We start from the raw sequence: 27,125 nt of genomic DNA on the forward strand, positions 1-27,125 counted from the left end.
GGTACCTTTTGTATTTTTTCTACTGTAGAATTAAACTGTTCAAACGCTAAGTAGATCACTAAAGCTGTGTCTACACTAGAGACCTTTCATTAGCACGGCTGTACTGCTGCAGTTGCACAGCTGTAAGGTCTCTTGAGTAGCCGCTCTGCTGATGGGAGAGAGCTTCTGTTGGTATAACTTATGACAGTCAGGGGTTTGGGGTTTGTTTTTTTTTCACACTCCCGACCAACAGAAGTGATAGTGTAGACATAGCCTAAACGAAGTACATACTACACCTCTTGAGTAGTGTATCTGGTGGTTAGAGGAGGGGAACTGGGAGTCTGGCTCCCACCACAGACTTGTACTGTGACTTTGTTAGTCACAAGCTCTGTTCACCCCTCCAAATACCAGAGATGTTAGGCTTCGTGAATGCTTGTAATGTGCTTTGATGTCCTTGGATGAAAGACGTAATAGTAATACAGATGATTAAAGTCCTAGATGGTTCTAACCAGCTCCTGTCTTAGAATCATAGAATATCAGGGTTGGAAGGGACCTCAGGAGGTATCTAGTTCAACCTCCTGCTCAAAGCAGGACCAGTTCCCAACTAAATCATCCCAGCCAGGGCTTTGTCAAGCCTGACCTTAAAAACCTCTAGGGAAGGAGATTCCACCACCTCCCTAGGTGACCCATTCCAGTGCTTTATCACCCTCCTAGGGTATAAGTTTTGCCTAATATCCAACCTAAACCTCCCCCACTGCAACCTGAGACCATTACTCCTTGTTCTGTTATCTGGTACCACTGAGACCAGTCTAGATCCATCCTCTTTGGAACCCCCTTTCAGGTAGTTGAACGCAGCTATCAAATCCCCCCTCATTCCTCTCTTCTACAGACTAAACAATCCCAATTCCCTCAGCCTCTCCTCATAAGTCATGTGCTTCAGCCTCCTAATCATTTTTGTTTCCCTCTGCTGGACTCTTTCCAATTTCTGATGTTACATCCTGTAGTGATGATGCTGTAATTCTACTATGGATGTCTTTTTTTCCAGCACACCTCTCCACCTCCCCTTCACTGGCACCCCTTCAATTGAACAAATCCATTTACAGTACTGTTCTGCCTGTTGTTCCTATGTTCTCAAACAGATTTTGTGCCCCAAAGTAATTTGCTAATTTGTTTTTACAGTATTTGATTCAAAGTTTGTACTACTTGTAAAAATTTTGATCATCATAAAGTGCTTTGTATATGATTTGTGTTCTGGGCCTGTAATTTTCTAAGGTAAGAGAAAGTAACAAGGACTAGAAAAGGTTAAAAGGGTGGAGGGGATTAACTGCTTCAGTACTGAGCAGTCAACCTAGTGCATCTAAAAATACTGCTAATCTAGTTCAGCCAGACAGATCTTGTATTGTATAGCCTGACAGCTATTTGACTAGAGGTTCAGTAGCACGCATGTGTGACTTGGCATCCATTGAAGGGATTATATCACTTGTGAGAAGAAACGCAAAGGAATATAGACTAGGAACTGAGGTTCACCGTGGGTATTTGAAGTGCTTACCTGCATTAAAGCCCATCACAAAATCTTTCTTTCTGTATAGAGAACCATCTGTTCAGGAGTCTCACTCCAGTCGCTTAGCTCTTCACTGTGAGAGTGAAGGAATTGCCCAAGCTCTTAATGTTTTTTTGACCATTTGAGAGCACACAGAGTGGGGTAATGTGTGAGGTGGTCCCCATAATGGTTGTTGCATCTGCCGTCTGTCAGAAGTTCCGGTCATTTCCTTCTTGTCCACGATCACTTGTACTCTTTCTGTAAAGCCCCACATCAGTTCTGCAGAATGACACTTCCACTTGTATCCTGGCCCCTGACAGAATGTCTGGTGTTCTAGAAGTTCTTCAACCCAGTGGGAACCTCTCAGCCCCCCTCATTCCAGGTCTTGGGTTGCCAGGGGAGGGTGGGGGGAAGGAGGAACTGATTCATTTTTCACAAGAGGGGAGGAGGGAACAGTCACCCTGAGCAGCTAGGTTCTTTCAGTTCCTCCTCTCTTCCTTCTTGTAAAAATGGTGTATTTGCTATGAAGCACTCTGGAAGGACATGGCAGTACATCTGAAGACTGTAACTTGTGCTGTCAGTTACTACTTGCACCAAACTGATCACATTAAGCAGTGACCTCTGTATTTTAAAGTCTAAATGCATTATTACCTCTCTAGATGTAATCATTTTTGGAATTGTGATAAACTGACATTAAAATTATATATTAATAAATGATTGGTCTGACTTTTTTTTCTTTTCAAAAGTTGCCCATGGCAACCACATTAAGAAGGTTGAGATCCACTGAGTTAGACCATGTGTGTGAAAACTTACTAGTCCAGGCACAAAAACTAAGTGCTCATTCTTCCCATGTTGAAAAATTAATCACCCCGTTCCCCTCTGTGTTTTTAAAAAAAAGAAAAAAAAGATGCCACTACTTTGGCTCAGAAAAGGGGGTGAATAGAATTTTACAAGGCTGCTTTAAACAAACTATTTTGATGTTTCTCTCATATTTTGGATGGAAGCTTGTTTCTGTGTAAACATGTTTGAACTGTTACAAGGCAATTAACAAGTTTTGATTAAAGCTGAAAGATCCTTCCTCTACTAAGGTTGAATTTAATAATGAAAAGTACTTGGTATAAACTCTTCCTACAGCAGCTTTGGTACTGAGACTGTTTCATAAAGTGAGGAGTACATGCACATCTTGTTCAGGGACCTCTTTAAATATTTCAAGTAAAAATTGGGGAAGGAGAAAAAAAAATAAAAAAGCTAGATGAAGTAGCCAAAAACTCACTCATAGTGAACAAGTGTGTAGAGTATTGGATGTGTTCATATGCTAGACCAGGGGTAGTCAACCTATGGCACGGGTGACGAAGGCGACACGCGAGCTGCTTTTCAGTGGCACTCACACTGCCTGGGGCTCTGCATTTTAATTTAATTTTAAATTATGCTTCTTATACATTTTAAAAACCTTATTTACTTTACATACAACAATAGTTTGTTTATATATCATAGACTTATAGAAAGAGACCTTCTAAAAACATTAAAATGTATTTCTGGCACGCGAAACCTTAGATTAGAGTGAATAAATGAAGACTCTGCACTCCACTTCTGAAAGGTTGCCGACCCCTGTGCTAGACAGATTGGACAGATAAATATACTGATAGTCTTTCAAGCAACTTTCTGGCTTTGCTGATGAGAAGAGTATCAATTGCTTGACTGTACCAACAGATGCCTCTGAAGCCCTCAGAAATAGTTCTTTCAGGCAGTTTTCCTGTTTGGCAAGCAACAGCATTGCACTAATCCAAATATTGATTTTTGAAATAGTAGATTTACAATAATAGATCAAGGCAGGAAGGCTCAAGGAGTTTGCCTTGACTGAGTCTATAAGGGAACATCAGGCTTTTAGCAGATATTTATTTACAGCTGTAGAACTCCTGTAGGCATCTGATAAGTATCTGAACAGGAGAGTGCTTAACAAATTCATTTCTTTTTTCCACTTTAATATTAAATGCATATATACAGTGAACTGGCCTAGAAAATGCCACTATTGATCCAGCAGGGAGAAGGAGTCACTGCTCTCCGTGGCTCAGTGGATTATCCAGATGCTCAGTCCTCATATCAGTTTTTACAGCTATTTGAGATCATGCCTGGTCAGTTTTCAGATGTGAGACCTCAGAAAAATGAAAGTGCCATGGGAAGAGCTGGTGGCCCTTATAGTTTCAGAACAACCAATTTACCAACTGCCTTGAGTACAATAGTTTTTCTGTCTGCATGCAGATATGTGCATAAATTCCAGGTTACTTGGCATCATAAAGCTTTTCACACACACATGGGTACTTAATTTATCTAGCATTTATCTAGGCAGTCACCTGCTCATTTCACTGTTCATCACACAGTGTAAGATCCTTTCCTTTTATGAGATTTTGATGCAACCATTCAGTATCCTATTAATAATGTCTGCACAAATAACAAGTAAACCCATTTAAAAAATACCCTCACATTTTACAAACATGTAAAATACTATGGCATCTGAAGAAGGGGCTTTGTAAATCAGAATTCAGTGTGTAGGGTTCTGTTCCCAAATTAAGATTAGTCTGTTCTCACTTCTTGTGGATTGGCTTCAGTCTTTTTGTGGTCGATAGGGTACTTTTTTTCTAACATGGCATTTCTTACTTCCCTTTCCTTTTTGTAACTCCTTAGCCGACACAGAAGATGTGTGCATCGTGGAGAGGCTGTTCTCCAGTAGCTTGGTGGCCATAGTTAGCCTTAAAGCCCCACGCAAGCTGAAAGTCTGCCACTTTAAGAAGGGGACTGAGATTTGCAACTACAGTTATTCCAATACAATCCTGGCTGTCAAACTAAATAGACAGGTAAGTAGTAATGTTTGGGTGTAGAAATGTCTCTTGACAGGCTGGGGATATGGCCCCTGCCAAGTTCTATTTGCCTCTGGGGCCAAAAAATAGTTTGAAACTGCTAATTTTAACTTTCCTGCTTCTGGCCCTGGAAGGGTATAGGCAATTAACATCTTCATTTGTGTGAGAGTCTGAATATGAATGTTGTTGTGAAACATCCCCCAGGACATCATTCTCCATAATTGATTCAAGAACTACAGAAGAGTTCCTTAAACTTAATGCTTTCTATATGGGAAATACTGTGGAAGTTGTCTTTGTAGGGTTGAGGGCTGTAGTAGTTAGACAATATACCTTAAATCTCAGAGTGTGCAAGTAACCCAGTTGTTGGGTATTGCTGAGAATAAGCATATATCTGTTACAGAGACTCTACTGGCATAGATTATAGTGTAGATGCCTACTACACCAACAGAGGGTGGTTTTATGTCTGTATATGAACTACCAACTCCTTGAACCCTAAGTTACCTATGTCAGAAGGAAGCCATCTTCTGTCAACATAACTGCATCTATGCTAGAGGTTATGTTGCTATAGTTAAATCATTTAGGGTGTGGGGTTTTTACACCGCCTAGATTATGTAGCTATGCCCCTATACATTTTCAGTATAGAACAGTCTTTTATAAAAAGGTGTCGATTTCTCCACTTAATGTTAATTCTTCCCATCAACTCAGAAATGACTAGCACTGAATTGGGCCTTTGTGTTTGAAAATTACCTAATATGTGTTGGACACAGGTTGTGGTAATCTGTAAGAAATTGTACAAATGCCTTTTAATATATTTAATTTTGTCTTTACTTTCCTCTCCCCTTTCTCTAGAGGCTGATAGTATGTCTAGAAGAGTCTCTGTACATACATAACATACGAGACATGAAGGTGCTGCATACAATCAGGGAGACACCCCCCAACCCTGCTGGTGAATATCTATCTAGGGGCTCAGTTAATTTAGGAAACGCATGGAATGTAAAGTCTCTTTCATTGTGTGTGACTTTGTTTCTTATAGGAAATTGTGTTGAGAGCTTGACAGTGGGAGTTAGCTGCTAGACCCTGTGTATATTCAGCTGCTAGACCCTGTGTATATTCAGATTCAAAGGGTGCTGAACTTGCGCCATGAAACTAGCTGGATTTTTGAGAATTTCTTTGCATTCATACCATCACAAATAAAAGAAAAATCTCTGCCATGCTATGTGAAACTTTTTTTTTTTTTCCCCCAGTACCTTATTTTCCTGATCAGGTGAAAAATTTCCTAGGGATATTATTCAGACTTGATCCTAATTGAACAGTGAAGAAACCATAATGAGCAGGATGTCACCGGAATTTGCATTGCACACCACAAAGTGCATCTGTAGGGATAATGTTTTAGGTATCACTAACTGTGAACCCAGGAAATTCTTGGCTCTTCATCACAGTTTCTATACCTTTCGAATTACTATTTCTGACTTAAAATGATATATCACTTTTTTAAACTGGTGTCTGTTGGCCTTAAGATTGTCCAGCCCCCATCCCATTTAAGTCCCTTCTGAGAACACTGGCTTTGAGTTTAAATTTTGATATTTTGTTACTTGATCTGAATATAGAACTAAACCTCTGATGGATACGTTTTGGCCTCTGCCTCTCTAATCCTTTTTTGCTTATCCTCCATAGGCTTGTGCGCCTTGTCAATAAACAATGACAATTGCTATCTGGCCTACCCAGGAAGTGCGGCTATCGGAGAGGTGCAAGTCTTTGACACCATCAATCTGGTGAGAGTCCTTGTCAAAACTACTGGCACTTTAAAGATGTGCTTTTTTTGAGACTTGGCTTAATAAGCTCAAAGAGGAGTTAATGGAAATCAAATTACTTGAGATCATTATTGTGGAAGGAGGTCTCTACTGTACTTGGTCTGTTACTGAAGCTGGACAGAAAACAATGGAACACAGTAAAGGGGTAATACTACATTTGATTAGTGGGTAGGGCTGAGCATTATAGATTAAAAAATAAGCGAGATTGAAATAATGTTTCCCAGGGCTGTCAGTTAATGCATGCGATTAACACAAAACAAATTAACTAGGTTAAAAAAAGTCATGATTAATCACTCTGTTAAACAAAAATAGAATACCAATTTAAATTTATTTATAAATATTTTTGGATGTTTTTCTAAATTTTCACATGCATTGATTTCAATTACAACATGCAATACAAAGTGTACAGTGCTCATTTTATATTATTTTTATTAAATATTTGTACTGTAAAAAAGAGAAGCAAAAGAGGTGTTTTTTTCTATTAATCTCGTAGAAGTCCACTCAGTCCTATTTTGTTCAGCCAATCACTAAGACAAACAAGTTTTTTCATGTATGGGAAATAATGCTGCCTGCTTCTTATTTATAATGTCACCTGAAAAAGAGAATAGGCGTTAGCATGGCACTGTTGTAGCTGGCATTGCAAGGTATTTACATGCCAGAGATGCTAATCATTCGTATCTTTTTTACAGTGCAAATATTTGTAATCAAAATATAAAGTATGCACTGTACACTTTGTATTCTATGTTTTAATTGAAATCAGTGTATTTGAAAATGTAGAAAAACATCCAAAAATATTTATAATACATTTAAATTGGTATTCTATTATTCTTTAACAGTGCGATTAAAACTGATTCATCATGACTATTTTATTAATCTCATGATTGCGATTTTTTTAATCGTAACAACCCTAGTTTTTTCCTTAAGATATCTTTTTTGTGCTGTCAGTCATTTTTATGAATGGTGATATTAATGTTTTAGTGAAGTTATACATTCCAATATATTACCAGGTCTAAAACAAGTTAACGTACGTTTGTTTGGGTTCTCTTAAACATCCAACCTTGCATTTTTTTGTTCTGATTTTACTTTTTTTTTGTCTGCACTATACTAAGTTCTATATTTTATTGGCTTATTCTTGCAGAGAGCTGCTAATATGATCCCAGCTCATGACAGTCCCTTGGCTGCATTGGCCTTTGATGCAAATGGCACTAAACTTGCCACAGCATCAGAAAAGGTAGGTTTTAATGTGGTTGTAACTGTATGGATCAGAGTGGCGCTTACTTTGAAACACTACAAAGTACCCTAAATGTTTCACAAGTACTAAAAAGTGAGGTTGGCTGGTATAATTAAAATTCCCTGAATTAGGACCTATTGATATTAGTGGTAACAAGCCTTTTAAATAACTACATTACATCTGATTGTCTGTAGTCAGGACATCCCCCATCAGTGATTAAGTATATTTATTGTAAGTTAGCTATCTTGTGTATTATTAGGAAAGTAAAATCATAAAACAGAAACAAGACAGTAAAAGTAAAAAGTGGAATGGAGAGAAATGACGAGCCTATATCTGGCACAGACTGACAACTTCTGTCTGAATTGCACAAATCAGCCCAGTCTCATCTCATTCTGTATTAGATTGGAATATTACACTATCTCTCAGAACCGAACTGAAGTGCGTACCATTTTCTTTTATCACGTGGTAACATGCCTAGGAGGTAGCCCTAGTTGCATTTCCTTTCCACAAGGAAAAGAAATACTGTTACAAGTATGCTCAGAAAGGGAAAAAGCTCCTCCTTGATGCATAACTCCTTCTCTTTAACTTCATAGGTCAGCTCTTAAGCCCATCCTCTTTCTGCTTTTTCCACTCTCTAAAAATAAATACAAAGGATATATGTGACTGGCTTATGTTGAGTGACTCTTATCTGGTGTGCAGCAATTGTGACAAGAATTGCACAGTATGAACTGGTTATGATGGTACTCTGATCTTTGTGCACGCTGACTAGAGTGAGAACCACAAAGCAGGTATTTAAATTGAGGAATGAGGCTTGGTTTTTTTCTTCATAGGGGACAGTGATCCGAGTATTTTCCATTCCAGAGGGACAGAAACTCTTTGAATTCCGAAGGGGAGTGAAGAGGTGAAGTTCAAAAAAGCTCATTCTCTGAAGCTTGTTCCGTGCGGTAGATTTCCAATATATTCTGTAGTTGACCTTTGGTATAGCCATGAGTCATAGTAACTGAAGTAAAGTTTATACTTCACTACAATTGATCCGGATCCCTTAAAGTTACAGACCAGGTTTGTGAGAAAGCGAGAGAGAAAATATGGCCCTCTGTAGCTCTTTTTGACTTGACCAGCAACCTGCCCACTTTGCAGACCTCTGATATATTTCCACCATAAGACGCTCCAGCACACTGACAGACGGTATCAATACAAGCAGCAAAGAGTCCTGTGGCACCTTATAGACTAACAGACATTTTGGAGCATGAGCTTTCATGGGTGAATACCCACTTTGTCGGATGCATGCTCATGCTCCAAAATGTTTGTTAGTCTATAAGGTGCCACAGGACTCTTAGTCTGGATCTGTAAAAGCAGCAAACACGGCTACCCCTCTGATACTTGTATCAATACACATCAAGCCATGCCAGCTATAGCGCTGCTGCTTGTGGTGCAGTATTGATGCTGGTGTTAGGAAAGATATCTTTCCTGGTCAAGATTTGTGAGGTTTTAGTTCTGATATCTGAACTAAAGGGCTTTAGAGATTTAACACTGATGTTTGTGTCCAAAACTGGGTTCGTTCATTGGATTGCTGAACCATATTATTTAGAAAGCTATATCAGTATTAAACACTGACAGTTTTGCTGATTATTGGCTAGTATGTCAAGAAATGCTGGTTAGCCTAAAAATTGTAGTTGTAAGGAGGAAGAATGCTGTCCTGATTTTTAGGAAGATTTCTAACCAACCCCTTTCCCTGGCTCACCACTGTCTCAATCAGAAGAGAGCATACAAGAAGCTCAAATTGGGCCAGGTGTTCTCCTATTGAATGAAGGAAATGGGGAACAAAAAATGCTTGCTCTTAGTTTCTCGTGATATATCAAGCCCTCCAAAAGCCTTGCAACAAGAAAAGGAAGTGAAGGCCTGACTTCTAAAGCTTGTTTTAAAAGCACGAGGCAGTAGAGAACATATGCGACAGACTTGCAATATAGATAGAGCAAGGGAGCAAAACACAAATCTTGAAGTACTTTTGAAAAAATGCCATACATACAGTTCTATTTACTTCATTATCAAGCATCCAAAACTGTTTTGCCATTTAGGGGAAATTTACGGGCTTTTCACCTAACTCTTTTTTCTGCAATGTACACGTACAATACGTAGCTGATGAAGAGCTGCTTTAAATTTTTCCTTTTAAAATCTAGTTTTTAAAATGTTAAACATCTGTGGATGCTTAATACAATGCACCCAGTGACCTCCTTTCCGTGTGGTGGTGCGTTACTGCCTTTAGGAGAAACGGTACTGTTTCACCTCACAATAATTTGTTACTAGAGTTGTTTATGCAACTACTCCCTATTCTGAAGTTGCTGAGTGTTAATACTAACATATAGCAAAGTGAGCTAAATCTTAGAGTGTGGAGAGTAACCACACTAAACTTTAAGTATACCCGACTTCTACATATTTCTGGTTGCTGTCATCTGAACATTCTTTCAGAGGCAGTGTAAATTGACCACTTGGGAATTTTTTATTTGAAGAATGAGGGTGGTGGTTTTTATGCAATGTACCTTTTATGATTATTAGAATATTTTAAGGGTTGAGGTGAACTCTTTTCAGATCTACTTGCTAGCCATTCTGGGGTTAACAAGTGAACAATGATGGAAGTCTTACTGGAATCTGGCTTGAATTGAAAGAGACGACTAAGGGGGGATATGATAGAGGTCTATAAAATCATGTCTGGTGTGGAGAAGTAAATAAGGAAGTGTTTACTCCTTCTCATAACACGAGAACTAGGGGTCACCAAATGAAATTAACAGGCAGCAGGTTTAAAACAAACAAAAGTATTTCTTCATACAACGCACAGTCAACCTGTGGAACTCTTTGCCAGAGGATGTTGTGAAGGCCAAGACTATAACAGGGTTCAAAAAAGAACTAGATAAATTCATGGAGTACAGGTCCATCAATGGCTATTAACCAGGATGGGCAGAGCTGGTGTCCCTAACCTCTGTTTGCCAGAAGCTGGGAATGGGAGACAGAGAATGGATCACTTATGAAAATCTAATTTTGAGATTTATACAGGTTTTCGTAAACTGCAGAATCTTAATTTTATAGCTTTGATTGGTAATGACACTTGTGATGGAATGACATTTTTACATTGTACTTAAATCTCACTCAATTTCCAGTTACCGTTAATTATGAACAGGTGATAGTCTGCTTCATGCAGTTTCATCAGGAGATCAGAAGCAGGCAGCGTTAAGGAACAATCCCTTTCCTCAGACTTTCCCACCTACGTAACAAATGTACATTATAATAATGTATTCATATGTCATTAGCTCAAAGCTTATTCAAGCAGTTTGTTTGCCAATGCCAAAGCTTCTAACTAAAGAGAGCTTATCAGTTATGTATATATAGTCTGTCTTTTACAGCAATGACAAGCAAGATCTTGTACCTAACCTTTGGCTATACTGGCATTCATTAAAGGCGCTAATATACTTCCAAAACCTTCAGAATACATTTTGATTACTCTTACCTCTCAACGTTAGAAGTTCACTTTTTTTTGTGAAACTGAGTGTAAACATTAAAAACATTCATTATAAATGTGTCAGAGGATCCTTTAGATTCAAATAGTATTATTAAGCATTTTTCATAAACTTTTGTTTTTGCTTGCTTGTCTTTCTAAACTGAGAATATTCGTAGGGACTAGATGGCAGCTGAATTCTGTGTGGCAGTGGTGACAGATAAAAACCCAGTTAAGATGACACCACTCTTTCAATCATCCAGGCTCAATCTTGGTGACCTCTTCAACTTTTTTCTTTCCTTCCCTTTTACACACTCTGCCTTTCAGACCAACATTTCCAAAAATTTGTCCCTTTGTCAGTTTTAAGATACCTGTCCATACTGTGGTTACTTTCCTTCTTGACAATTAGTCTTCTCTAGCCTTCACCTTCCTATACTCTGCTCTTTCCCTGTCTCTGTATATTCAAATGGGAAGATTGTTTTTTGTTTCTTTCTGATCTTACTATCTCTCTCCAACCCCAGATCTCTGAACAGATATCCCCCCTTCCACGTTAAGTCCAAGCATGTCTGCAAAGCACTAACTAATCCACTTCTGCCTACATCTCTTTACTCATCTTCTCCAAAACCCCTTCCCTAGAGACTACTCAAGCTTGTCTCCTGAATTCTGCATCATTATGTGTAATGCTACCTACAGTGACTCAAGAGTGTGAGTACCAATCTCAGGGTAGACTGCTAGGAAGCAGGGCACAAATCCCAAATTAGTTGTGAGTTCTATATTTAGATTTCGCCAACCAATTATCAAGTGTGAACTCTTCAGACACTAAAACAGCTTTAACATGGAGTCACATATAGTCTCCTTCGGTACTCCAACCTATCTTGTCACTCAGGTGAGCGTACCTTTGTGATAGATGGTCCCTTACACCAAGAATCACTTCAATATTCAGGTTACTCCTAGTCCCAAAGGACCATTTGCTTACCCAAGGTCAGTTGCACTTTAGATCTAACACCAAGACAATACTTGTAGCCAATGCTATAATAAACAGAAAAAAGAAACCAGAGTTATTTTACAAGGTTAAAGAGGGTAAATATACACACAAATAAGTTTAAAAAGCTAATAAAGCTTCTATAATTGGCAAGCTCTGTATGTCCTTTAGGGCTAACCTAGGCTAAGCAGCTGAAGATCTCTTGCCTATGCCAAGAAAAAGCTTGCCTCCCAGAGTCCAAGCTGCATAGGGATATCTAGTTCCTTTTATCTGGGGGCTTCTATCCCTCTCCTGCTATGTACAAACTCAGTTTTATCAGCGGAATCTACTTGCATGACTCATCTTCTACTCCTGGGAAATTCTGTGCCACTGCGATTGCACAGAATTTATGTTCCCTGCAGATTTCCTTGCTTCCCCGCGGAAAAATGATTTCTAACAGGGAAGCAAGGGGAAGCCACGAGCAGTCATGTGACTCGCCCCAGTAATATGTATTAGATACCCAGGGCAGCCGGCAGAGAGAGAGAGAGAAAAATCACTATGGGGCAGGAGGCAGGACTGGGGAAGACCCAGCTGGTGGCTTCTACCTTGCACCAGGCTCAGCTGCTAGTTCTGAGTGGGCTGGGGAGGATGAGACTTCCTCTGGACCCACCCCTAGATTTCTCTCCCATTTGCAGGAAGACACACTCACACTCACACTCTTCACCCCTCCCCTTCCTGCACCCATTGCTCCTCAGCTGCAGGGGAAGGGATTCCTGTACAGGGAGCTGGTCCCCCCCATCCACTCAACCCCCATGCATCTAGACCCCCTCATACCCAGACCCTCCTGCCAAGCCTCACCTCTCCCTGCACTCAAAACCCCACCTGATGAGCCTTACTCCCCGACACTTGGCCCACATGCCCCCAGATCCCCAGCCCAACCCAGCTGCACCTGGATCCCCACCTGACTGAGCCCTTGTCCCCAAGCATCTGAACCCCACCACTGAGCCCTCCCCACACCCAGCCCCCTTCGCTGAGCCCCAACCACATTCACACCCCCCGCAGGGTCCCATTACTGTTGCACCCAGAACCCCCCAACAAGCCCCTGTGCGTCCCGATTTCCTTCCCCCCGCTGAGTCGCCCGCACCCAGATTTCTCCACACAGAACTCTCTCAACCCCTTCTACACTTGGATCCTGGCTTGCTGAGCCTGCCTGCCCACACAGAGGGGCAGGGCCTTGGGGTGCTTTTGGGACAGGCCAGGTCCTTATGCTGTGTCAGGGTTGGGTGCAACTTCACCGAGTCCATGTCTTGGGGAGAGCTGCACAGTGATCTCCCACCTCTTGTACTTGGCTTGTACACCCCAATGCCATGCTGGAGCCTCCGTATTTATTTGACAAATAAAATTTGTAGAATTTTAATTTTTTTGCTGCAGAATGCCCTCAGGGTAAGCATCCTCACAGGGACAGGGTGGGAGAGAGAAGCAACAAATGTTGACTACATTCTTATAATACCTATTTTAATAGGACTAACACATAGGTGAGCCAGAATGATTCCAGCTATGTATTAATCCCTGCTCAGTTGAGACATGGGGACACTGTAGCCTTCACCCACTCTTGCTTTCCCGCTATCAGTGTTCCTGGAACAACTTCCAATAGAATGTATGCTAACCTCCTTCCCTTCCAAAGCTTGCCATGCAGTATTGTACTTGCTTTTGCTTTTAGATTAGAAATGTATTGGTACAGGTACTTGTTTGACACAGGTCAACTACAGTAAAGTATCTGGTATGATTATGGTACTATGTGTGGCGGCACTAATCTACAGTATAAAACACTAGAATAGGTATTGAAAAGAACTGATTCAAGTGTTTGGTCTCTGATTCATTCAGTCCTTGGCCTCTCTTGAGACTAACAAACTCATTTCATGAAGGTCATCAAGTTCACATTTGGGGCACACTTAGACTTCATGACCAAAAAATGTGTAAATAGCTGATAGATTGTTTTCACACTTCTTCAACTCTCTCTTTAACCATTTTGATTCCTATAAGTCACTGGTATAATACTGCAGTTTCTGTGATACTTAGCCATGTAGTTGCATTGAGCTTTATCTAGAGATGGGTAGACTGAATTTGGACTCTGATACCCGCTGGTTCCCTAGCTGGGGTCTCAGTTGAAATCCAGTGGATAGCGAGAAGTCCAAACTCAGAAGCCTGAGATTCTGTCTCTCCGTAAGCAAGTCAGGAAATGTCAACGAAAAGAGTTCAGAATGATCTCTCTAGAAATGTTTTCCCTTTTCTGATTCACAGAGGGCAGTGCATACAGGCTCTTAAGTCCTTTGAAGATCTTGGTTTAACTGTGAGTGATCTGTAAATCTCTGATACAAGACTGAACAAGGAAGGTGTCTTTTTTTCCACCTTTCTGCAACGTTTTCAGAATTTTTCCTGGCCTGCACAATGCAGCTGGATTAATAACTGAAGAGGCTGGAAATATTCAGTGACCAAGATTCCTAGTATGGGGAACTAATATTCCCATTTTAACTGAGACTCATGAACTCAGTATGAATTAATGATAACTTTTCTCCATTTCCTGTTTGGCATAGCACTAGTATGCAAACATTTATGCGGTTACTCTCTCTTCTAGGTGTGTAAGCATCTGCTCATTGGCCTTCAGCATGGATGGCATGTTCCTCTCTGCATCCAGTAACACAGAAACAGTGCACATCTTCAAACTCGAGACTGTGAAAGAAAAGTAAGTTTCAGAAATGCTCAAGAAACAGACTTGATGTTTGACAGTCTGGGTGAATTCTCAGGAGCTTGGACCAGGGGTGGGCAAACTACGGCCTGTGGGCTGGATCCGACCCATCAGGGCTTTGGATCCAGCCCGCAGGATTGCCACTTCTGTGGTGCCACGGGGCTAAGGCAGGCTCCCTGCCTGCCCTGACCCTGCACCACTCCCAGAAGTGGCCGGCACCACATCCCTGTGGCCCCAGGGAAAAGTGGGGGGCACAGGGCATTGCCCCCCGCAGCTCCCATTGGCCGGAACAGGAAACTGTGGTCAATGGGAGCTTCGGAGGGAAGTACCCGCAGGCAAAGGCAATGCATGGTGCCCTCTGCCCCTCACTCCCCCAGAGGCCGCAGGGACATGGTGCCAGCCACTTCCGGGAGTGGCACATGGCCAGGACAGGCAGGGAGCCTGCCTTAGCCCCACTGTGTGCCACTGCCACCCCAGAGCTGTTTAGCTGGAGCCTACGCACCAACCCCCTGCCTTGAACTCCCTTCTGCACCCTAACCCCCTACCACGAGCCCCCTGCTGTACCCCGCAACCCTCCTGCACCCCAACCCCTTGCCCCGAGCCCCTTTCTGTACCCCACACTCCCTCTCGCACCTCAGCCCCCTACATTCATGGCCCTGCATGCAATTTCCCCATCCAGATATGGCCCTGGGCCAAAAAGTTTGCCCAGCCCTGACTTGGATACTTCCTTCTTTTGAAAACCTCTTACTCTTAAGGGCATAGCAAGACAATTGTGGATCAGCTGGCTGAATTCAGCTGCTGAGATACACATGTCCCTCTGTGAATAGAAAAGGTATTTCTGCTGATGAGACATCATTAGGAGAAGAATGGAGGCACATAAATGTTGTTAATCACATGTGCCTTTTACTTTACAAAGTGAGTCATCTTCCCCACCTGCTTATATCATAGTACTGACATGCATGGAGTGCCATAAAAGCCTGTAACTAAAAACACTTATGTTTGTGTGGGTGAGAGCATGGAGCATATTGACTCTCTAGATTATCATTTCAAAGGTGACCTGCAAAGGGAATTTGGATTTGTGCCCTTTCTGCTGCTTCATGATGCATAAAGAAGTTCTGGAAAGGTTTTTCAATTTTCCTGCATGATCGTTGTATTAGAAATTCAGATGTTGTTTACTGCTGTCTCTGAGAGAGACTGGATAATAGTTGGATTCTGACACTAGATAAACGAGAGTGAAACTTGATTGAGAATGGAAGGGATTCTTTTTTATAGTCAGGTTGCTTAAACTTTTTGTTTTTAACATTTTTTGTAATGCAATTTTGTAAGTAGGAAAAAAGTTAGCAATTTAATATCCTATCCATTCACTAAGGGCTAAGAGTGCTCGTAGTACATGAGACTTAATGAGAAGCCCAACAAAAATAGGGGATACCAGACTTACCAGTAGGGTTATTTCTAAGGGGAAGGGGGCAAACAAGGAAAAGAGCCCTTATACATGATGAAGTAAAAAGACCACCAGCCATCCTTCTGCCATTGCAGGTTGTTTTTAATGTCAAAGTACTCAATAGAGTTCAACTTTCCTTTTTCTTTCTACTGAACTTTAGACCTCAGGAAGAGCCCACTACCTGGACAGGTTACTTTGGAAAAGTGCTGCTGGCCTCCACAAGCTATCTGCCCTCTCAAGTCACAGAAATGTTTAACCAGGGTAGAGCCTTTGCTACAGTCCGTCTGCCATTCTGTGGACACAAAAACATCTGTGCTCTTGCCACGTGAGTAAGGAGATGAGATTTTTTCCCACCACCCAGTGGACTGCCAGTTTCAAGCAAAGGAAGCATTGACAGAGTAGATAATGTTCCAAGGTTTTCTGGCTTGTCAGGTCACACATCTCATGTATAGCTAAATGGCTAATGTATAGCACACATCCAGGGTTGAATTGTCATTTGGTAACCATTTCAAAACTTCCTCGTGCTCAGGAACAGTGTGGGAAAACTAATTGCTCATAGCCCGACTGAAACAGAAGGCATAATGTTTCTTCAAGGATGATTGTGGAATTAATTGCTTTTTTTAAAGAGGATTTTGTGAGTTTCCAGAAATCCTTCATGATGAATGAAGGAAGTGTGTTTAAAAACAGACTCAGACCTAGAATATTCATTCCCGTTAGTGCTGAATGAAATGTTAGTGCATTTAGTATTAAGTTTGTTGCATTAAACAGCAGTGACTATCCAATACAGAAGACTTTTAAAGGGAATTGCAGACCCCAGATTTGGCACCTTCCTAAGACAAGCTCTTAAATTTGGGTAAAAGTATAGCATTTGAGAGTCGTTTTTAACTGACTACACAGATTTTAGTCTTCATTCTGTCTGAACCAAAAATGGAGCATTTGGCATGGCTATCAAAGCAATAAACTGTGCAGTATTAAATGTGTTTTGTGGAGAATTAATAAATTTGTGCTGATCTACTCAAATTTACAGGTTTCATTTTACATTTACATTTTACATGAGCTCTCTGCAGACATGAAATAAGCCTCACCTCATGCCTGTGTGGTAGGGAAGTATATCGACATGTTAGATGGTGAAACTGATTGTATGGCTACATTTGGAATTTGCGGCAGCGCTTTGAAGTGTGAGTGTAGTCAGAGCGGCAGCGCTGGGAGAGAGCTCTCCCAGCGCTGCATTTAAACCACATCCCTTATGGGTGTAGCGTGCAGCGCTGGGATGAGTGTAGCCAAGCCCTGAGTACCATACAATGCCACAGCAAGTGAGTAGCAGAGCTAGTATGCGAACCAGAGTCTTCTGACTCCTTGTCTCCTTTTGCCATTAGCCAGCACTGCCTCCACATGTGAGTTAATTGACATGCACAAGACCTACACAAATGGCTCCCTTGAATGCCAGTGGTAGTTTTGTGCCGGATTCCCATGCATCTTACTTTTGTCATGGGAGCGCGGCATATGTAGCCATTGAACCAGATTTCTTATGAGCTGTAGAGAGAGAGCAAGTGAGTGGAAAGTGATCACTTAGTTTTATGCCAGCAGAAAATTGTGGTTTCTGTCACATTCCTAAAACTTGGTTTTCTGTGTCCTCTCCTAATCTGTTCTAGAATCCAGAAGATTCCCCGTTTACTAGTGGGAGCTTCTGATGGGTATCTCTATATGTACAACCTGGACCCCCAGGAAGGAGGAGAGTGCACGCTAATGAAGCAGCACAAGTAAGTCCAGACTTGGTCCTACCTGTATACTTGTCACGCTTGGTTTTCTAATATAACTGGACTGACAAAAATCTCTCTTGTTCCAAAACTCATTTTCTCCTGCTGAACTCAAATCTTAGAGCTCATTTTTGTATTGATGCATTTGTGAGCAGTGGCAGGAGGTGAGTAACCTTTGGAATCTCCTTGCTTCTTCCTTCCTAGTAACTGTTACACTAAGCATCACTTTCGTAGCAGAAACTTAATGCTGTCTGATTGCAGTCAAGAATCAATCTGCTGTCAGTCTATACTTCCATCTCCTGCCACGCAACTGGTGGTTTGGTTACTTTAACAAGAATATGAAACATGTGACACCTAACACACTTCATTCATGGATGAGAGGACTTTCCAAAGGTGGGGAGGCATCATTATCTCCATTTTACAAATACAAAAACAGGCTCCTGCACTGATATCAAATGTCATGGGACAGGTTTACTTGTAAGCTACCTTGTCTGTAGGCTAGCCACATGGTTTATTTAGTAGCAGGTCTATAGAATGGTTTAGGAGAGATCAGGGCTGATAGTATAGCAAGGATTCATAGATTTTTAAGGCTAGAATTTCACCCAGTAATTCCTGCATCAGGGCTATAATGTCTTTTTGGGCAAGAGCATATCTTCTACAAAAAATAGTCTAATCTTGATTTAAAGATTTCAAGGCATGGGTAATCCACCACATTACTGTGGTGAATTGTTCTACTGGGTAATCCTCATGGTTTAAAAAATTTAATAAAAATTTGCACCCTATTTCTAGTCTGAATGTATCTAGCCTCAGCTTCCAGCCACTTAGATCTTTTTATGTCTTTGGCATCATTGAGATGATTTGTCTTCAGTGTTTGTGATGAGAAGTGCAGTCCACCAAATGCTTTCTCTACAATTCTTTGGAAGGCTGACACCTCTCGGTCACAATGCAAGTGATGTGTGGCATTGAAGATTGAGAAAATGTGACCAAAGGCATTAATAAAATCTTTAATATTACACATGTGTGAGCTTTTGCATGCCTAATGTGGAGGTTTTACATAATTGGCCTGCAGGAGTATTAACAGCAGTTGTATTGGTGATTTGTTACTTGAACCACTTCTGCACATCTAATCTCTTTCTCTACCCACTAGGCTAGATGGCAGTATGGAGCCAGCCAATGAAATTTTAGAGTCTGCGTCACATGACCGGCCACTAGTAGCACAAACATATAGTGCTGCTGTGACAAAAGGTACTTATGTGCCTTCATCACCCACAAGACATGGTAAGGATAATGCTGGAAAATCGGGAGAAAATTATTCTAAAGATTACTCCAGATGGAGACAAGTTTTGGACTTATCTTTATGATTCTCTAAACCTGTTATGAAGCATTTGTTCTGTTAGTCCTAGTGGGAAGAGAGGGTAGCTGTTAAATGACTGAGAGAGCCACTTTGGAAGCTTCACTGGACAGATTGTTTTTGCTACTTTCTGGGCAGTCTGGACAGAACTGAATATTGAACTGTACTTGGATACCATAGTAACATGTGCCTTAGATTATGAGGTTTTGTTAACTTTACATAGTATTGGGACAGACTCTTGGTACCGTCTTCTGCACAGCATCTGGACTGCAGTCCATGTTTTGTAAGAGTTGCACAAGGTACTCCAATATTTCTGTTGTTGTCATGGTGACCTTGCCACTGTCCCACCAGTCTCTGACATACAGATTAAATCTGTACTGGCTTAGTGGAGACCAGAATTTTAGTGAGTTAGGGTTCCCTAAGTGAGTGGAGGCCAGGTATATAGTTAATATAACCAGTATGAGTACTCTCAACTCCTTCGTGGGTGGCATGCTGGCAAAAGATTTGACCATGGAGATCACACATTTCACTGTCCCAGGATGAGTGCTGTGATGACAACAGCAGTGTCGGGAACGGGGTCAAAATTGTCAACCCACCTGCTCAGAACAAGGGAGTGAGCTCTGCTTAAATTCGGAAGCCTGGTGATGACCTCATCAGCAAATCTTGGTTCTAAAAAACATCGACTTGTGACGAAGCCGATATAGAATGGCAGTGGTGTTGTGAGTAGTGCAGAGGTGGGCAAACTAGGCCCGCAGACCACATGCGACCTGTGGGACCGTCCTGCCCGGCCCTTGAGCTCCGGCTGGGGAGGCTAGCCCCTGGCTCCTCCCCTGCTGTCCTCCCTCCCCCGCAGCCATGCCACTGCATGGGCAGCGCTCTGGGCCGTGGGGCTGCGAGCTCCTGTAGGGCAGCGTTTCTGGGTCCGGCTGAATGGCGCGGCTGCCAGACATGCCGCTGTAAGCGGCATGGTAAGGGGGCCGGGGGTTGGATAAGGGGCAAGGGGTCCTGTGGGGGGCAGTCAGGGGACAGGAAGCCGGGGGATTGGATAGGGCGTGGGATTCTGGGGGAACAGTTAGGGTTGGGGGGGTCCCAGGAGGGGGCAGTCAGGGGACAAGGAGCAGGTGTGGGGAGGTTGGATGGGTCAGGGGTTCTGAGGGGGGTAGTTGGGGTGGGAAGTGGGGGGGGGACGGATAAGGGGCAGGGGCCAGGCTGTTTGGGGAGGCACAGCCTTCCCTACCCGGCCCTCCATACAGTTGCGCAACCACAATGTGGCCTTCAGGCCAAAAATTTTGCCCACCAGTGGGGTAGTGTCTTGTACTTCAGCTTATAAACTTGCATCAGGAGCTTTCTTGCATCCAAGCTCCAGCTTTTGCTACTGAACCCCAAACACTGTCATTGTTTCTGCAGCCTATACAGAGGATCTGGGTGCAGTGGGTGGAGCTTGCCTGGAAGATGAAACCAATGCACTGCGATTGGATGAAGACAGTGAGCATCCTCCCATGATTCTTCGGACTGACTGAACTTTGACCTGTGAACTCACTCCTGAAGCAGAGAGCACTGGCCTGATGTTTCTTGAGGAATCTCGTGTTATGCTGCTATAAACTTTGGCATGAATTGGGAGAGAGGATGACAGACTCCAAAAACAGTTTTAAACGTAGCTGTAGTCCTAATTCTATACCATTGGGAAAATATATGGTTTCAATTCAGTGGCTTTTAATCTTGCTTATCTATTTTAGCTGTGTGTGGTTTTGCTTTTTTGTTTTTTTGGGGGGGTTTGTTTGTTGTTGTTGCCAAAATCTGCTGTTCGTGCAGTCCTCAGAACCTACTAGCTTTGCATGCATTCATGTGCCAAGCAAGCATAGGAGAGAGAAGCCACTTGATGATAAACTAAAGTTTGTATTTTTTTTATATATGTATATAATACTTAGCATATATAAGGAAGGAGTGGAAAAGTGGTTCTGGATGCTGAGGCTGGTTCTGCACTGACAAAGGTCCAAATGGTTTCCTGTGCATTGGCTTGCAGGCGTGCCTCATGACTGACATGCAACCTTTAAGATGCAATATCCTGTTTCTTAGGTTCCCCCACCCCTTCCCTGAACCATTTGGTTAATTAAAATTCCTTCTGAATGTTGCTTATTTGTGGGAGTGTTCTATTTGTTGGGATGGAAGGCCTGTTTCCTGACTGGAATTTCTTCTGTCCCCAAGAATACTTAATCTAGAAAGTGCCTGTACAGGAAAATATCTTCGGGGAAGGAAAGCTAGGAAGGGGTAGACATTTACTGTTTTTTTGCTGTGTGTTCATCTATCCTTGCTATTTGGAGCTGTCTGTCTTCAAGCCAAGTTAGCCAATATGCTGACTTAGAAGAGGTGTTTCAGGTTAATAACTTGGAAAGCACTTTCTTCCTCCCTCCCTCTGTTAGATCAGTTATGTCCCTGTCAGAGCAGCAATAATTTCTCATTTTATACCTGGTTTAATCCCTCAGAGCAAGGCCAGCATCCTTCCTGCCAAGGACTGGATGGAGATCACGTCAGAGTCTGTCAGCCTTACTTCTTAAATGGCCTTAAGGTTTTGCATTGGAAAGATACAATGCTCCTTTTCCTTGTCTCCATCCAATTTGGATCTGAGCATGCTGCCTCAGTAACGAAGGTTCAGGAATTACGGAATGCTGATGTAAATATAAATAACTATCCACTTGAGTTCCAGCTTTTGAGAGTTATTAATCTTCTCTCAAGGGTTCCTTGGATAACTAAACTACATTGTGTGTTGCCTCCATTTTCACCGGCTTGAGGAGCACTTCTGATGCACTTGAAAGGGATGGTTGTCCATTAGGCAGCTCTGGAATGACAGTTCTTGAACTGCTGTGACCCTGGCTAGGAGTGAACAAAGTTGGGCAATGCAGCCATCTATTTATAATGTGCCTTTTGCTAAATCTTGGATATATTAGGTGAACAAAATGATTACCACAGCCTTTGGGTGTGAGTGTTGCTTTCCTTAGACTGTAAGCCTCCTGTACCTTTCAGATAGTGAAACTGATTACCCATCTCTCACTCTGGCACCTCTTTAAAACAAACAAAAAAACCCAAACAGATTGGAACAAAAGGGAAAGTCATAAGTCTTGAGAGAAAACAGAACCAGGATTTCCTGGAGCACTTTCACAAATTTAACTTTCCTACCAATCACACACAACTATGGTGCTGTTTAGATTTAGGATTTGCTACTATGCATGTTGCTGAATAGAGGGCCGACAGTGGCAGTTTGTCCCAAGAGCTCAGCGCAGGTAGCTGGGCTTCTGTTTCCTTAAGGCGAGCAGAGGATGGTGGTAGGCCCTGTCAAAGAGTCATATCATGTACATACTTACCTGTAGTCATGCTGTCATTATAAAAATGAACCACTGTTGGTCAAATCAATTTCCTGGAAGAGAATCTTCACCATTCTCTCCCAAACCCCAGATACTTCTCATGGGGGTGGGGAGGTGTCAGATTTGCCTTAACTCACTTTCTGAGCCCTCCACTGTTCTGGATATGTTGAATGTAGCAAGTAGTTTGGGCCTCTTCAGTGATCTCCTCTGAGTGTATTATGTTCTGAAACATGTTGAAAACTAGCCCCATAAATAGAATTTGTTACCATTTGTGAACCGCTGTGGAACTTATAACTTCAGTGAGGCCTGAAATGCAAGTCTTACAACGAATACAAGCTCAGCAGGTTTCGTTGGTAGCCGTATAACTACCAAGAGACTTCAAATGTGGTTCTGGTCACATCCGTTTTGATAACCCATTCGGAGGTTTGGCATAAATTCTAAGCTCCATCAGAAGGGCTTGTAACAAACAGTCATGAGCACCACTGATGTAACATAGGTCTGGTAAAGGTACAAGCTTCACAACTTTTGAATTCTAACAGCACCAAAAAATACTTTTCCTTCATTTCAATGTAAATGAAGGGAATTTCCTGACACTGTTGCCCTTTTAAAAAAAGGTTAGTGCTAGTGTACAACACTCACAAAATACTACACACCTGTCAGGACATTCATAGTTTAAGGTTCCAGCACCAACCTTAGCTCTGCCTCTCTGCTCATCATCTACCTGTAAGCTTGAGACCCCCCCCCCACTAGCTATATTTCCCATAGCTACCATCTCCACCCATATTCTAGATACAGACAAGTGAATTGCCCACAAGAGACTCAAGACTCATCCAGTTCACCCTTCTGCACCAGGCTGAAGGCGATAACTTCTAGTCAAGACCTTCCTGTGCAGTCCAGAGATTATCCTTGCTCAGCCAGCATACCCCTATGGGCTGGAGAGCCCAACCTACCTACCTCACCATCGCTGTTGTACCTATCTGTCCAATGGAGGTCAAAGAAGCCACTTTCAAAAGATCTGTCTTTATCCAAACCACTCCACACACCAGCTGGTCACAGATCCTAGAATATGTAATACCCTTGATCTTGGGGATGATTTACACCTGCTTCTGTCCCCATGGGAAGGAGCTGGCTTGCATGTAGGCCCTGCTTGGCAACCTCCTTTCTGTCGGGTAAGATGTGGCTGCCATATCTCTCACCAGGCCCTATCTCTTAGGTCTGTCACCAGTTGTGATGTAAACAATTCAGGGGTTGAGAAACACTCATTGCATCTCCTCTTCTCTTCCCCCTTCAGCCTGAATCTTAAACATTGCATCAGCAGAAGTGGGCACCTGGCCATTGGGAACTGGCTGCTGACAGATGTAGGAGTTCTCTTCAGCATAGGTCTTAATCCCAGGTATACAAGGACCTGCCTTATGGTGACAACCCACTCTTCCATCACAGAATATCAGGGTTGGAAGGGACCTCAGGAGGTCATCTAATCCCGCCCCCTGCTCAAAGCTGGACCAATCCCCGTGTCTCATATGACTAAGGAGTGTACTATTGGAAGTCCTGTGCTCCACACTGTAGGTGGTGTTAAAACCTTTAACTGTGAATTTCCTGAGTGCCTACTGTGCGTGTGTGTGTAGGGTTCATACTCTGTTACCGCTCTAGCGGCCAATATATTCTCAGCCATAACTCCACCTACATTTTTTTTTAAATACTGCATTTATCGGAGGCTTATTTTTAACAATAAAACTTTTTGGGGAAAGTGTCAGTATGTCATTAAATGTATAACCAAAGATGGCCTGCTGCAGGGGGAGGGGGAGAAATGTGTGTAGACTTGGAATTCTAAACTCAGGTGTTGCTAGTTTCTAGTGTTACTAGTTCCCACTGAGTAGCATAGATAGAGGAGGGGCTGCATTTCAGATCCGTTCTGTTAATGTGCACATAGCTAGCAAGTGTGCTTGTTCTGTGGCTGCTTTGAGATGGGTCAGTTCTTGTAATTTTTATCTTGCTTTAGTTTTTCTTGAGTTATGAACCAGGAGATATTGCCTGCTTTGGACTCGGCCTACAGCATTGTTCTCGCAGTGTAACAGTAGGTCAATCTGGCAGTTAAAAAGGAACTGGGCACGGCAGAGAGGAGAAAAGAGCATTTAGAATCAAGTGAGGAAGTGGCAGGAGGTTCCTAAAAGCTGCTGCTTTTTTCCTAAAGTCCCAATTCAGCCAGGTACTGAAGGCCATGAAATGAAATCATTTTGGCTCAGACTTAAGCACCTTGCGGAATTGGGGCTTAGCTGAGGGATTTCTTAGGACTAATACCCCTAGGGCTAAATTTCTCTAAAGGAACAGGGAAAAGCTATAGCTTTTTCTGTTTAACTCCCTCAGATTACAAATAAACATCTGAAGCTGTTTCCTTAAGTATAACAGGAGTGTCCAGCTGAAGGGAAGTTGTTTACAGCTAATAATTTAAAAAAAGGGAGACCAGTTGGAGATCTACCACCACTTAATAATTCAGCCGGAGACCTCGGACTGTGAATCTGATCAGCAGAACTTTTTTCTACTGGGAATCTCACACTCTGCTTCCTTGGTTCTAATAATGGCATCTGCCCAAAAGATAACGTGTAATAAGGTTTTGGAATTTCTTTCCTGGAGGGTCACCTCAGCAACTCAGCATATTTTTCTCTTATATGCAGACCGGTTGCTGCTATCTTGAGGGAATAATCATGTTCTCCCACTCCCCAAAGCAATGTTTGTGGTCCTACTCACTGTACTGCCACACCTCAAAAACCCTGCCCTGCTTTGAAAGTTTTACCCCTTATGATTAAAACCCAGCTGTAAGGAGTGCAGTAAAGTTTTGATTTAACCTATTAGCACTTGAGGTCAAGGCTTAAGTGTCTTCTCTGTGCAAGCATAATTCTTCATGTTTCTGGGATTTACGCCATATGTTGAAAGGAAATTAGACCCTTAAAATGCTAATGCGGCTCAGAAAAGTGCTCACAAGCAAGAGAGTCTGGCTCCTGGTGTGTGAATAACACTTCAAATTGCAATTTCACAGTTGAAGGCACTTAGCAACTTTTCATTTGTGCATCTTTAATACTTAACTGGCACAATCCATCTCCGTAAAGTAGCGGACAACAGGTCTTCACTCTGTCTTGCAAGTAGCTACTTTTCCATGTGCATTGTGGGTGTCTTGGCTCTATACTATTGATCACATGGCTGCGGTAACTGCACATTAGTCCTCACTTCCTTTGTACAGAATTTGATTAATTTGTAAGTAGATGGGGAATTTGGTAGTAACTCGTGTGAGGAGTCAAATCCCAATTCCCAACTCCTGAATTTAGTGGAGTCAGAGTCTTTCTCAACCCGGTCGACCCAGTCAAATCTTTCCCTTTCAGTTTTACTTCCTTACCTGGAGGAAGCTGCATCCTGCAGTGCTAATATGCTTCTGCTCAATGTCTGTATAAATAAATGGAAAAATCTGTTCACAAATAACATTCCACACTACCAACTGTCCAGCTCTTATTGCTAGCCCATTGCTGTTCAAATTTTATAATTGCATATGAAATTAAACCTGTGTTGTGATATGTATTTTGTGTCATCTTTATTCATTTGCTACATGAAAATGGGGTCTGTTAGCTATAGATGACTTTGTACAAAAGAGAAGAGCGTTAGTTCGGATAGAGCTGTAGCTGATAAAACTACAGCCAACACTGTGCCATGTATTTGCTGTCAGGGGACACTGTCAATGTTAGTTTTATCTCGTACAAAACATTGCAAAGACCATTGTGAAACAATGCAAGAAGACTTGGCAACTTTCATCTCCTGGCAGTTTTCTAACCACTTCTTCTCCCCTAGCTTCCCTCAGCAAGAGGAATCTGGCACGGATGGAGGGGAAGGGGAACAGAGCCTACCTGACAGTCACTGCCACCGTAGTGCAAGGGTTTGTGATGGTGAAAATCTTCCGAACCAATTTCCTGCTCCCCTCACTGGTTTCACACAGGGACCTTTGTGTGTAAGGGGAAGAGGCAGTTCTGGCTGCTCTTCCACTCCAGCCTTGGACCCTACACATTTAAATGTATATTGAGAAATTCATAACTGGCTTCATTTGCTGGAGTAATGGTTACATGGTGGCATCCAGCCAAACTTCAACAGCTGCAGTGCCACCGTTGCACAGTTAAACACTGAACAGGCTGAGCCTGGAGAAAAGCAGGCTCGGGGGCGTCTGGAGGAATCTGTTCGAATGCTGATGCCATGTTGATACATGAGGCTACAGAGAGAAACTGACTATATAGAGAGCACTGTCCAAAGCTCAAAAAGAGAGAAAACAGGAAAAAGTAGCTTTCCGTTATTTTAACAATCTGCAGTAAGGAACTTTCAGGCAAATGTGTGCTCATACTGTCCATTTTAACACAGAGACACTTCCTTTTTAGAGTCCTAATTACGTGTAATCCTCTTCCACCCCCACCAAAATTTTCTGGCTAATCCTATCCCGAGGGGAAAGCTAGAAATAAGAACATTGGATACAACAGCATTGAAAGGGTGGCTTCTCTAATGCATTCTGCCTGGGAGGACTGGGGTGTGCTACTTTGTTTTTCTTGTATGCAGTATTTCTTAGGTTCAATGGAGCA

General features: G+C 42.2%; 1 protein-coding gene across 2 annotated transcripts in view; it reads left to right on the forward strand.

The window, feature by feature from the left end:
- Nucleotides 1-26,085, forward strand: part of WIPI2 (WD repeat domain, phosphoinositide interacting 2) — a 39,848-nt gene extending 13,763 nt beyond the window's left edge. For both annotated transcript variants that reach the window (XM_030576860.1, XM_030576861.1), the window contains exons 3-12: nucleotides 4,202-4,371; nucleotides 5,224-5,320; nucleotides 6,049-6,146; nucleotides 7,324-7,416; nucleotides 8,247-8,317; nucleotides 14,500-14,607; nucleotides 16,212-16,376; nucleotides 17,704-17,811; nucleotides 18,956-19,086; nucleotides 20,567-26,085. In XM_030576860.1, the coding sequence (XP_030432720.1) occupies nucleotides 4,202-4,371; nucleotides 5,224-5,320; nucleotides 6,049-6,146; nucleotides 7,324-7,416; nucleotides 8,247-8,317; nucleotides 14,500-14,607; nucleotides 16,212-16,376; nucleotides 17,704-17,811; nucleotides 18,956-19,086; nucleotides 20,567-20,679 (1,154 nt within the window). In that variant the 3' untranslated portion in view covers nucleotides 20,680-26,085. The remainder of the gene's footprint in view (nucleotides 1-4,201; nucleotides 4,372-5,223; nucleotides 5,321-6,048; nucleotides 6,147-7,323; nucleotides 7,417-8,246; nucleotides 8,318-14,499; nucleotides 14,608-16,211; nucleotides 16,377-17,703; nucleotides 17,812-18,955; nucleotides 19,087-20,566) is intronic.
- Nucleotides 26,086-27,125: the final 1,040 nt, after the last annotated feature.

The sequence above is a fragment of the Gopherus evgoodei genome, chromosome 10 (assembly GCF_007399415.2).
Source record: "Gopherus evgoodei ecotype Sinaloan lineage chromosome 10, rGopEvg1_v1.p, whole genome shotgun sequence".
Classification (NCBI taxonomy): domain Eukaryota; kingdom Metazoa; phylum Chordata; order Testudines; family Testudinidae; genus Gopherus; species Gopherus evgoodei.